Below are 14,111 nucleotides of genomic sequence, written 5' to 3'. Positions count from 1 at the left end.
GTAAAGATTTACAGCCTTGGAAACCCTGTGCAGGGTCACTATGAGTCAGAACCGACTCCATGGCACATAACAACAACAGCAACAATATGGGTAGGGAGTCCTGGTGTGGCGCTGCTGGTTAATGTGCTGGATTACAAAATTCACTTTGAACCCAGAGGCCTGCAGTTCAAGGTCACCAGCTGGTCCTTGGAAACCCTATACAGAGTTGCTATGGGTCAGAACCCAACTCGACGGCACTTAACAACAACAACAAATATGGGTACATGAGGGATAGATTTATTATGTTGTTATTAAGTGCCATCGACTCGGTTCTGAACCTGTATAGGGTATTCAAGGAACAGCTGGTGAGCTCAAACCACTGACCTTGCAGTTCAAACCAACTTTGCAGTCCAGTCCATTAGCCCATAGTGCCACACCGGGACTCCAGATTATACAGAAATAAGTAAATGAGTTCCAAATCTATCATCACTAAAATAAACTCTTTAAAGCAAATTACTGTATTGCTTACACATAGATTAAAAACTTAAGACCTAATTTTCTCTAATTCTCTAAGTCTTGCATTCTTTCATAATGGCATTTAAATATAATTATGAGTAAATATATGAGACAGAGGAAAATTATATAGTCCAAAGATACATTTTGGCAAGTAAATATTTCTGTATTTAAGATTCACTTTTAACTTAGATTTCTAATTGAGTTCATAATATTTAAACATTTAAGATGTGATCACGAAATAAATTAGTGATTGTTTAGAAATGTTCTCAACTTGATTTTTTTTTTCAAATTTTCCAAATAAATGGAATTTTTTATTCATATTACTGAGATCTTTAAATATCTGAATGTGACTAATCATCTTCAGACCCCTGGCAAGGGACAAGGATGTTCCTGCACATGATGTTTTCTGAGGGTGACTGAGGGAACCTGCCCCCAGATGCTTATCTTCAGAGACAAAGGCATACCTATACTACTTCCTCCCTAAATCTACAGACATAGTGTCTTTCCTTCGGCCAGGTCTGAACTTATTTACAGAAAAAGAACTCAAAAATGAAGTGACCTCAACTAGAAGAAGGAAAAAAAGAGTAATCTGATACAATTTGATGAACTTGACTTACACCTATGGATGCAGTAGCTCAAAAGAGGGAACAAATCTTTATAGTGAGGATCATTCCCATCCCCTCCATACACGGAGTAGACAGGGATGGGCAACTTAGACATTGGCTACCCAAAATGGGGGTGCTACAAAGGCAAGAAGGCTTACAAGCTTTCAAGAGAGAGCCTAGATCCAGAGGGCATGGAGGAAGGTAGAATCTCCACTGAGTAGTATCCGTTCTGAATAGTCGGGGCCAGCAGTTCGAAAGGAGATGTGGATAGGTCTCTTCTGATACAATAGTAAATTAATTGTTAACAGGACTGACTTTGAGAGTTGGAAATGTAAAAGTAGACGTTTTGTGGCAAAGGAGGAGAGTGATTGACTTTGCAGTCTAGGAATGGAAGTCCCTGGGACCATCATGGGAGAAGAGCAGAGAGCGGGACCCTACCCAGAGAAGCAGTGACGCCAGAGATGGAGGCAGAGATGATGATGTGGAGAGATGGAGAGGATGGGGACTTTAGACCCAGAGAGTGAGAAGGGCTGCGTGCTGACGACCGGGGGCAGACTTGTGGGGTATACCCTTTGGTTGGTTGATGGTTGATGATGCATGGAGGGGATTGTAACCATGGCAATGAAACGATATATGCTAGGATAAATGTAAAGCTAATGTTCTCCCATGTAAACTATCACATAATTCACAATAAAACATTTTTAAAAATTAAGTCATATCAATTTTCTGAGTATGTGCTTGTCACCGGAGGAAAAGGAGACTCTATACCGTCCAGAACACCATTGTTAAGTGCCCTCAAGTTGGTTCCAACTCATAGCAACCCTGTATAGGGTTTCCGAGGAGTGGGTGGTGAGTTTGCAGTTCAAACCAACCTTGTGGGCCAGTGCTTATCCTACAGCGCTACACCAGAACATTAGGATCACTCAATCCCTGGCTCAGAGAACATTTCCTATCCTTTCCTGAGGTACTGTGACTTGCTGTACTCTTCCATATTATCACCACCCTAGGGACAACACCTGGGCCCTGGTACAGTACCGTAGGATAAGCAGTGGGCTGCTAACCACAAGGCTGTTGGCTCAAACTCACCAGGAGCTCCTTGGAAACCCTATACAGCATCATTATCCAACTGAACACACTTAACAACAATACAACACCAAAAACACCTGGGTCTGTCTGCTTACTGACCTGTTATCTTATTTTCTCTTCTGTGGGTTTTTTTTTATATAAGGACTATTGTTATTAAGTGCTGTGGAGTCAGTTCCGACTCATAGCGACTCTGTATAGAGCTTCCAAGGAGCAATTGATGAGCTTGAACCTCCAACCTTGTGGTTCAAACCAACCTTGCAGTCCAGCACATTAAGCCACAGTGCCACACCAGGACTCTTTATACAAGGATACATTGGTTTATTTAAGAGATAACTTTTTCAAAGGTCGAGTTTAAATGGATTTTTTAAATTGAATTGTATTTCCTCATTAACTTAGAAAACTAATTTGCAAATATTATTTTAGTTAAAAGCTAATGGACAGTTGGCAGTGCCACCCTCACAGTTTCAATGTGTTTCCCAGGCTCTCTGTCAAACAGATGATGACATGGCAAGCATTCACATGTACTAGGAAAATGTAATTTTTTTTTTTTTAGTAAATGGAAGAATAATTTATAAAGCTAAATTGCTTGTGCCCTATCCAATTAACTTTTTATTAATTTGATTTCTATTAATAAGTAAGTAAAGTTCTATAAATTCATTGGAAATCAGAGTAACCCACCTCTTTCCTTAAGATCTTCAATATAGGCTCTCATAAATTCTTTATCAAAATGCTGGCGATCCTGCTCACTTTCCATCACCTCATCACCATCATGGCACTGGTTGTTCTCAATGGGATTGTCCATGAGACTCACAAATCTACCCAAAAAAATATGGAAAAGGCCACAATTTTACTATGCATTTTGAACCTCATAATTCCTCACATAAGGAGGCTAACTGCCCCCATGAATTGCCTCCTTTGCCAAAACACCAGAAGATTCTATAAAGGAATCTGGATCAAAGGGGGAAAATGCAGAACAGAATTTCAAATTCTCATGGTATGCAGATTTTCTTGAGTCATGGCGACTGGATGAACCCCTGAAACAATTGTCTTGAGATAATCTTTAAACTAAAAATATCTCCAGAAGTCTTCTCCAAACCAAACAATACTTTAGCTTAACTGTTAGGAAAGAATGTCTGCCTTAGGCTGAGCTCTTTTATGATCTATCTATATGGGAGCAAATTCACCACAGCAACTTAAAAAGATTAGCTAGGAAACTTGAGGGGCAGTGAGTTTGTGTTCGTGGGGGAGAAACAATTCAGAAAAGAAGGATGAGACTAGTTACACAATTCAAAGAATATAATCATCACTGATTGTATATGAAAAAAAATATTGAATTGATGTGTGTTCTGCTGTGTATATTCTTGACAACAAAAAGAGAAATTTTAAAGTAATTTTTTCACACAAGAATCAATCTTGTGGTGCTAAATCCCAAGTTCGCACTTATCCTTGAAATTCACAGCCAATATTAGCCTCAGCAGTGGAATTCTACTTTAGATTAATCCGGTAGGATTAAGGAGTCATTTGTTTTTTTCATTTTTCACTTATTATATTATGAATGAAGAACCAAAGCAGGGTGTTGGGGTACAGCTATAGTATAAAAGATTGGATATACACTTTCCACAGTTCATGGAGAGCACAGGATTTCACTTGTACTTTATCTTTTTTCTACCATTCAGGAGACATGATACTAACACCCAGAGCAAGGAAGACCAAGTCTAGCTTGTCCTTAAAGGAAATTTTGTCCCTCTGCACACAGTGAAAATCAGAAGTTAGAAACTTGATGGGGGGAAGGAGAAGTCCTGGTGTAGCACTATAGCACTAAACTGCTAACCACAAGGTTGGCAGTTCAAACCCACCAGCTGGACCTCAGAAACCCTCTAAAGGGTCAGTATGAGTCTGAATAGATTCGACAGCATTTAACAAGCACATATGAGAATGTGATAGCTACTTAGCCAGGGACAGAGACCGAGAGGCTGTGAAAAGGACAATAATACTTTCTCTCAGTCAGATTCTTAGAACTGTATGATGTCTAGTTATGCTTGATATTATAATTATGATATCAAAATGTCAAAGAATGTAGATAAATTAAAAAGGACCCAGAAAATCCTCACTAAAATGGCATTTAAAAAGACAGACTGTTGCCAGAAAAATCAAAGACTCTTAAGGAGCGAGGCAAAAGGGCACTTGATTTCTCATCGTCCCAATTTTGAAAGCTGTTTCCATTTGAGAGATGGTAGGAATTTCAATTCAAAATAAGAAATTTCTTGAATGAGGTGTTAGCATTATTCTCACAGGTTTGTAGAAGAGTTCTGTGTATGGGGAAGGTAGAAGCTTCTTATCTGTCATGTTTAAGTATAAGTGTCTATTTCTCAGTTCATTTTCCTTTAAGTTTGTTTAATGTTTGAATATAGAAAAATTAATGATTAATTTTTATGAAGGCAAATTCACTCAGCATGTCCTTTGTAATTTCTTTCATGAAACTGATACTTGTAGTCTTTCCCTATATAAAAATAAGACATATATCTGTAGTTCATTATCCTTTGCATTTATCAAATAATTGCCATATTTTTTAAATTAGAATAGTACAATAGTAATTTTTCAAAGCAGCCATCAGTCTCTCACCCTAACCCCTGGCTAACCCTAACCAGAAGCAATCTCTTTAGCTTATACTTCTCATCTATTGGTTGATCATTTTGATGAATCTATTAGCCTTCTACAGTGGTAGATGAGGTGTAGGCTTCTGCTGCTTCCCTGTCTCTCTACATTCACAGTGGTCACATCACTACTTGTATTTACCCTGCTAGCAATATTTTGTTACCTAATGACATAAAATATACTTTAGTGTTGTTTGATCACGTGGAGGTATTCTCTTCCTTTCTTCAAACTTCCCACATCCCAATTTGTGTTATCTATACTTGTACTTCTTCAGTATTTTATTATAAAAATCTTCAAACTTTATCAATATTCTATTTTGAAATGTTTCCAAATTCAGACAAATGGAGAAGAGTTTACAGTGAGCACCCGGGTACCCAATACCTAAATTTCACATTATCATTTTATTATACTTACTTAATCATATATCCACCCATCTAGCCCGACAGCCATTTGGTTTTTGACGTGTTCCACAACACACCACAATCTTCATCCACTTTTGCACTAAAAGTCAATACCATTTCCATTCTGATCTGCTGTTGTTGTTATGTGCCGTGGAGTCGGTTCCAACTCATAGTGACCCTGCACAGGGTTTCTGAGGCTGTAAATCTTTACGGGAGCAGAACGCCTCATCTTTCTCCTGTGGAACGGCTGGTAGTTTCAAACTGCTGACCTTGAGGTTAGCAGCCCAATTCGTAACCACTATGCTATCAGCACTCCGATCCGTGGCCATATTTAAATCTTCTATTTAGTTTGCAATTAGAATCTAAAATTGAAAGTCAATCAACAATACTTTTTGTGACAGTATAAAAACTGTTCTCTTCAAAAGGTATTGCAACTACATTGTCTTGATCTGTACAGATTTTCCCCTCTATTCCAGCGGTTTCTATTTTCCTTTCCCCTTGGCCCTTCTCCACTCCACTATTTAGCTTCCTTTTAGCTTTTGGTTTTTGAGTTCTCTCTGCAAACATATTCTCTGACTTTTTCCATCTGTCCTCAGTCTGGGGGGCCTCATGTCTGGACTGCTGCAATCAGCCATCAGGGCATAGCTTCCCTGGGACAGATCTATTGCTTTCTATACCTGGTGTTTTCCTTTTTGTTGATTTATATCCTTGTTTGCGAGAAGCATGTCCTCAAATAACTTCTGGAAAGCAATGAGTTGGAGGTAAGCCCAGGTGTGGCACTATGGGTTCATTTGTCACACTGCAAAGCCATTTGAACTACAAAGTCGGTGGTTCAAGCTCACCAGCAACTCCTCAGAAACCCTATACAGGGTCGCTGTGGGTTGGAGCCGACTCGATGGCACTTAACAACAATATGTCTGAAAATGCATTTATTTTATCCTCCTTATTGATTGATAGAGAAGTCTTAATGGCACAGAGGTTCAACACTTACTTGGCTGTTAATTAAAAGGTCAGCATTTCAAGCCTACCAGCTGCTCTGTAAGAGAAAGAGGTGACAATCTACTTCCATAAAGACTACAGCCTTGGAAGCCCTATGAGTTAATTCTACTGTGTTCTCTAGAGCTGTTGTCTGTAGTCCAAGTTGACTCAGCAGGAAAAGGTATTGATTGGGTAGTTGGGCAGCACAGAATTCTACATGGAAAATATCTCTCTCACGGCGTTAAGACAATCTCATCTGTGTGGTCTCATAGGTGAGCTGCAATTTCTTTCTCAAAGTTTTTGGGAGTTGCTTCAAGAACGCACTCTTTTAAGCGTGAATCCTTTTTCTTCCATTTTTCAGGGTATTCCATAAGCCTTTTGATCTAGACTAGAGACTGCTTTGTTCTAACTCTGGGAAATAATTTTATCGTATGTAGCTGAACACTTTTCTCACTGCTATCTCTTTCTGGTATTTCTCATACACATATATTTTTAAACTCCGTATTTTGAGATAACTGTAGAGACACAGGAAGTTGCCAAAATAGCACACAGAATGTCTTGACGTCTTCACTTTCAGTTAAGCATCCTTTGAACTTCCTTGTTTGAGGACCTATGTCTCTTATTTCTTCTCTGGCCTCTTCCTCTCTCCCTCCCTTCCCTCTCCTTTCATTCTTCCTTCTAAGACTTTCTCCACTATTTTCTTCTCAACTGTCCCCTGAAGATTTGTCATTGTTTTGGTTTTCTTTGAGCTTTGTTTTTGCTCTGTCTTAGTTACCTAGTACAGTACAGCTATAACTGAAATACTAAGTAAGAGTGGATGGTCTGAACAGACTTTTATTCTCTCACACTTTAGGAGGCTAGAAGTCCAAATTCAGAGCGCCAACTCTAGGGAATGGTCCCTGTCTCTTTATAAAGACCCAGCATTCCTTGGAGATCTTCATGAGTCTTGACATCAACCATTCTCTGGATCTAGGAGCATCACAGTGCAGGGAGTCCAGATCCAAAGGAAGCACTCCACTCCTGCATTTCCTGTCCTGGTGGTGGTGGTGGCTGTGTACAGTAGAGTCGGTTCCAACTCATAGCGACCCTGTACAGGGTTTCCGAGGCTGTAACTCTTTACAGGAGCAGAAAGTCTCATCTTTCTCCTGCAGAACAGCTGGTAGTTTCGAACTGCTGACCTTGAGGTTCCCAGCCCGATTCGTAACCACTACGCTACCAGAGCTCCTTGTCCTGGCAGTAGTGAGTCCCAATTTCTCTGCTCCCCTCTCTCTCCTTTTATCTCGTGTAAGATAAAAGATGTTGGATGGCACACCCATTAGAGTCGCCCTTATATTAGATCAGGGACATGATGGGATTAAGGGTGGTGGAGTTCTGGTGTGTCGCTGTAGAATAAGCACTGGACTACTAACCACAAAGTCAACTGTTCAAACTCACTAGCCGCTCCTTAGAAACTCTGTACAGGATCTCTATGAGTCAGAACCAACTCCATAGCACTTAACAACAACAACGATCCCACCCTTAATCCTCTTAATCTTCTGATGTTGATCACATCAGATCACATCACGGACGATCGTCATATAACTGCCAAGCCACTGAGACACATAACAGCCAAGCTGACATACATATTTTGGGAGAGACACAATTCAATCCACTATTGGTTCCTTTTCAATAATTTTGGTGTTGCTTAAAGCATGCAATATCTTTTCAAAGTTATCTTAGATAGACATTGTTTTATGCATTTTTCCTCTCCCCCCCCAACCCAATTATCTGACCTTGCATTTTATATTGGTTTATTTGAATCATTATATCCCACAGACGAGGTTCTTCAATTACCTGGTAGCACTCTGTGATGCCTTCATATTTGAGAAGGAGGCAGCAAAGTGTTGGCTGGGCATCCTGGGGGTACAGGTAGCACCTGCCAAGGGGCCAGCCTCACTGTGGGTCACCTCTCAGCCAGTCATTTGGGGAACCTCCAAACACAGAACAATAGGATCTTCCCTCTGGGGTCATCCAGACTTTATTCTGGATGGCTGGTGCCAAGTGCTCTGCCTACTATAATCAAGGAGGAGACTGAGGGTGGCAGGTGGGCTAGAGCTCTCAGTGCCTGAAATTTCTGACCCCTAAGCTCCTGGTGGAGTCCTGGTGTGGCACTGTGGGTTAATGTGTCAGACTGCAAAGCTGTTTGAACTGCAAGGCTAGTGGTTCAAGCTCACTAGCTGCTCCTCAGAAACCCTTACAGGGTCGCTATGAGTCAGAATCAACTCAATGGCACTTTACAACAACAACAAGTTTCTTTAGGGAGTCCTGGTGTGACACTGTGGGCTAATGTGTCAGACTGCACAGTCATTTGAACTGCATGGTCAGTGGTTCAAGCTCACCAGTTGCTCCTTGGAAATCTTATACAGGGTTGCTATGGGTCGGAACTAACAGCACTTAACAACAACAACAAGCTTCGTTACAGTTCTTTGAGGCTCTGACTCACTCCTTGGCTCGTTGTCTAGGCTTCAGTTATTTCACCCTGTTTTCCTCAGACCCTGCTCCTCTGTCCAATTTGTGTCTTCCATATTCCAAAAGCTAAATCTTTGGCCACTGAGTCAATTCTGACTCACAATGACCCTACAGGGTAGCATAGAACTGCCGCATCGGGTTTCCATGGCTGTAACCATAAAAATCTTTACAGAAGCAAATGTCACATTGTCACAGCTATCTCCTATGGAATGGCTGCTGAGTTCAAACCACTGACCTTTTGATTAGCAGTTGAGTGCTTCAACCACTGAGTCACCACTATTCTATGATGGCCTTCCCCTCCCTGCTCTCTCCATCACTGTGGTTTACGTATATATACATATAGGTATATATCTATATATCTATATTTTTTTTTCGTTCTATTTTAATGAAGTTCAAGGGGGATAGGAATTAAACAAATGGCTGAAGCACCAAGTTTATCATAGCATGGTTTATTCTTTTTATATTTAATTTGTGGCATGATCTCAATTTCTTTCTGCTTATGTCATAAAGTGAACACTAGGTTTTTACATTTTTTTCTAACAAGTCAACTTCCTCGATATTGTACAGAAGCATTCATTCCTTCCCCTCTGGTTTGTGAAAGTTCCTATTCATGAATGAGGATTACCTGGGCTGCTCATTTTGATGATCACACCTTTCAAAGCTCTGTAATTGATTGTAAAGCAAATTCTATCGCATTAATTTTGTTTTCCAAAATTGTTATTGCTGTTCTTTCTCTCCCTTTCAAGTGTACTTTCCAACCATTTTTTCAAATTCTAAAAAGAAACCCCATTGGAATTATTATGATCAGAATCATTTTATACTGAAGTATAATTTTTATCACATCCTATAATTTTTCCATTTAGGAAAGATATATGTCTTTTCAAATATTTATAATTTTTAAATGTACTAAATATATACATGTAACAAAACATTGACTATTTCAGCATTCTTCCTCCTTGCTTCCCACTACCCTTGGTGATCATTAAGAACCCTAGGTCTGGCTCCATAGGATAAGCACTGGGCTGCAAACTACAAGTGTGGCAGTTCGAGCCCACCAACCGCTCCACAGAAGAAAGATGAGGCTTTCTGCTCCCGCAGTGATATACAGTTGCTATGAGTTGGTACCGACTCAACAACACTTAACAACAACAACAACTTATACCTGATATTTCATTTGAGTGTAATGATACATTCATCCAGTAAAGATGCAAATGTCTTTCTAAATATTAAACACTTCCTTGATAACTTTTGGGAACACATTTTTTTCCCCTTCATGTAAGAACTATTTTTCTCTAAAGTTTTCCCCTTGTTGTTGTTGTTAGGTGCCATCCCTAGACATTTTTGCTTATTACCTGTCTTAGTTGTCTAATGCTGATATGACAGAGGTTTCACAGGTGGATGGCTTTACCAACCAGAAACGTGTTCTCGCACAGTTTAGGAGGCTAGACGTGCTGGCTCTTGGGAAAGGCTTTCTCTTTGCTGGCTCTGGGGAAAGGCCCTTGTCTCCTTTCAGCTTCTGTAGTCCCAGGTTTCCTTGGAGATCTCCATACACTTTGGCATCAACCTTCCCCTGGCTCTAGGGGCTTCACAGCACAGGGACCCCAAGTCCAAAGACACACTCCATCCCTGGCTCTTCTATCTTGGTGGCAGTAGGTTCCTCTTTCTCAGCTCAAGTCTCTCTCCTTTATCTCTTGTAAGATAAAAAGTGTTGAATACCACACCCTTGAGAATTGCCCATAAATTGGATCTGGGTGGGATGAAATTAGTCCTGGTGTGATGCTCTAGGATAAGTACAGGTCTGCTAACTAACTGAAAGGTCGGCGGTTCAAACTCACCAGTTGCATCTCAGGAACCCTATATAGGGTCGCTATGAGTCAGAACCAACTTGATGAAACTTAACAACAACATCACATCCTAAATCCCCTCTTAGATTTTTCACATCAAATCACATCATAGAGATAGCTATGTCTCAACTGCCAAACCGCCGATACTCCCAGCCCAGTCAAGCTGACACAAAACTGAAACTATCACATTACTATTAATACCATCATTTGTTCCATAAATTTTCTAAGAAATCAGGACACTATCAAATTTTTTGTGCTAACTGGTGTCTTATCTTTTAGTTGAGATTTTATTAATTCAAAGAGTTTTCATCTGATCCTCTTAGATTTCTGAGTTCTACAGTTATATCATTTGATATATCACTTTAACAACCTGCACATTAAGTAATAATTATATCCTGACCACAGTTTCTTCCCCTCCCGCTCTGGCAGTCCTGCTCCTGGATTCCCAGGTGTGGAGAGGACCTTGGGAGTGGGTCTGACCACCCCTCTCACTAATGTCTCTTCTTATCCAGACAACATTCCTAAAGACAGTCAAAGACAACAGAAGAGTCACTTAAATGGCAGAGGTGAGATGGGAGAGGGGGTACCTCAGAAGAAAGTCCTGGCAATCTGTTCAGGGAGGTCATAGCCTTCCTTGAAAACCCTATGGAGCAGGTCTACTCTGCAACACGTGGGATTGCCATGAGTTGGAATTCTCTTGATGGCCATCGGTTTGCATGTGACTGCAGGAGATATGGTGATGCTCATGGTGTACCATGGAGTTGGCTCCGATTCACAGTAACTTTATATAGGGTTTCGGAGGCTGTACATCTTTGCAGCAGCAGAAAGCCTCACCTTGCTCCCGTGAAGCGACTAGTAACAACTGGTGTCAAAGGCACACGGGTCTCTGGACAGTGAGGAAATGGCTCACAATAAAGCGACTTTGTGAGAAGCTTCCTGGGGAGGCTCCAAGTTGCTGGGGAGGAGCCAGATGGTCTCAGAATAGAAGTGATGGGAGAACCCCAATGTCCCAAATTCTGGCAAGATGTGCTACTCAGTCAGCTTTAGGGGAGGTGGCATGGAGCAAGAGCTTTCGATTCTAACTCAGAAATAGGAGTCTACTTCGTTTCTCATCTCAGACTGAATGTCGCATTTGCTTGAAGTTTTTCTGTGTTGGGTGATTTCTAGGTTCCTTTAAGAAAATCCCAGTAAAAGTGAAACAAACTCGATGGAGTCGTTCACCAATGAGTCATTCACCTGACCCCTCTAGGCCAGGCTTTAGGACTTAGTTATGTGAGTGCTGAATGTGACAGATGAGGTAGCCTGGGAATATGTCCTGCTGCACACTCACCAGATGACCACTTGTCATCAGGGCAATTCTGACTCACGGTGAACCTCTGTGTATCACAGAAGAACTGTCTTCTGTAAGGTTTTCATGACTGTGACCTTTTGGAATCAGATCACCAAGTCTTTCTTCTGAGATACCTCTGGGTGGGTTCAAACCCCCAATCTTTTGGTTAGCAGCTCAGGACTACACATTTGCACAACCCAGGGACATCTGTACCTCAATCAGCAAGTAATATTTGTCCAGAAAGCCCCTGTGCTCTACCTTCAGATACCATTTACCAAAAACGTCAAAATTCTGCACAAAGAAAAACTCATCGGAATTGTTGTGAATCAGGAATCAGCGTCACCAAACCCAGTTCCTGACACAGTCACCCCCTCTTGAGACACCCTACCTCATGTCTGAACCTGTCACTTCTGCCACCTCTGCCCTACTCACTTGAGAGGTGTAGATGCATCACAAAGGGCAGTTGGGAACTCCACCAAATGGTCCCCACTGACGACTAACAAGGAGAGCTTCTTCAGGTTCAGCAAATCATAAGGAAGATAAGTCAGCGTGTTCTTATACAAGAGGAAAGTTTGCAATTCCTCCAGCCTAGGAAGAAAAGGAAACACAAGAACTTAGCTTCACAGCAAGGAAAACAAATTCAAATTATAATTAAATTCTAGTAGGAAATGCCTACTTAGTTTATTTCATATATGTAATCTTCATGAGAATAAACTCATTGAAACATTTTTAACAACAACAACAAAAATAATTATGCTAACTAGCACAATCTTTTTCCAGTTCTTACTGACTCAATCACCAGTTGCTTACAAGGACACAGCTTTAGCAGCAGGATAAGTAAATTGCGCATTACACACAAAGTAGACCATGATGAGGGGCATTGGTTCAGTGGTAGAATTCTCAATGTCCATACTGAAGACCCAGGATCAAATCTAGGTCAATGTACCACATACGCAGCCAGCATCAGTCTGTCCATCAATGGAGACCTATATGTTGCTAAGACATTTAACTGGCTTCAGTAGAACTTCCTCACCACTCATCTGTCAGTTTGTTGTACTGTGGTGGCTTGTGAGTTGCTGTGACTCTGGAAGCTCTGCCACTGGTATTTTGAATACCAGCAGGGTCACCCATGGTGGACAGGTTTCAGATGAGTTTCCAGACGAAGACAGACTAGGAAGAAGAAATGGCCAACTACTTCCGAACATTAAGTCACTGAAAACCTTATGAGTAGCAGAGAAACACTGTCAGATACAGTGCTGGAAAATGAACTCCTCAGGTTGGAAGGCTCCCAAAATGCGACTGGGGAAGAGCTGTCTCCTCAAAGCAGAGTTGACCATGATGAGGCAAATTGAGTAAAGCCAGTGGGAGTAAAGCCTGGGGACCTTCATTTGCTGATGGGACACAACCCAAAATGAAGGGAAAAAAAGCTGTAAATGTCCATTAAAAACCTCAGAACATGGAATGTATGAAATATGAATCTAGGAAAATTAGAAATTGTCAAAAATGAAATGGAATGCATAAACATTGATATCTTAGGCATTAGTGAGCTGAAATGGATTGGTATTGCCATTCTGAATCAGACAACCACATGGTTTACTATGCCGGGAATGACAAATTAAAGAAATGGTACTGTATTCACTGTTAAAAAGAACATATCCAGATCAGTCATGATCTGTCTGTGATAGGATAATATCCATGCACCTACAGGGAAGACTTGTACCACTATAATTCAAATTTATGCACCAACCACTAAAGCCAGTGAGGATGAAATAGAAGAATTCTACAAACTTTTTCAATCTGAAATTGACCAAACATGCAATCAAGATATATAGATCATTACTGGTGATTGGGATGCAAAGGTTGGGAGCAAAGAGGAAGGATCAGTAGGTGGAAAATATGGTCTTGATAATAGAAATGATGCTGGAGAACACATGATAGAATCTGCAAAATCAATGATTTGTATATTTCAAATACCTTCTTTAGACAGCATAAGGGACGATTATCCACATGGACCTAACCAGATGAAATACACAGACATCAAATTGACTACATCTGTGGAAAGAGACAGTGGAAAAGCTCTATATCATCAGCCAAAACAAGGCCAGGGGCAGATTGTGGAACAGACCATCAATTGCTCATATGCAAATTCAAACTGAAGCTGAAGAAAATGAAAACAAGTCCACCAGAGCCAAAATATGACCTTGAATAT

The 14,111-nt window shown here is 40.7% G+C and overlaps 1 protein-coding gene across 1 annotated transcript in view; it reads right to left on the bottom strand.

Annotated features, from left to right (window-relative positions):
• Positions 1 to 14,111, bottom strand: part of LRRC2 (leucine rich repeat containing 2) — a 35,786-nt gene that overhangs the window by 2,217 nt on the left and 19,458 nt on the right. The window contains exons 6-7 of the mRNA XM_006868812.1: positions 12,335 to 12,490; positions 2,865 to 3,001 (exon numbers count right to left, since the gene is read on the bottom strand). Of these exons, the coding sequence (XP_006868874.1) occupies positions 2,865 to 3,001; positions 12,335 to 12,490 (293 nt within the window). The remainder of the gene's footprint in view (positions 1 to 2,864; positions 3,002 to 12,334; positions 12,491 to 14,111) is intronic.

The sequence above is a fragment of the Chrysochloris asiatica genome, unplaced genomic scaffold, assembly GCF_000296735.1.
Source record: "Chrysochloris asiatica unplaced genomic scaffold, ChrAsi1.0 scaffold00124, whole genome shotgun sequence".
NCBI classification, from domain to species: domain Eukaryota; kingdom Metazoa; phylum Chordata; class Mammalia; order Afrosoricida; family Chrysochloridae; genus Chrysochloris; species Chrysochloris asiatica.
The sequence above is the reverse complement of the archived record's forward strand: the minus strand, read 5'-3'. Positions and strand labels throughout refer to the sequence as shown.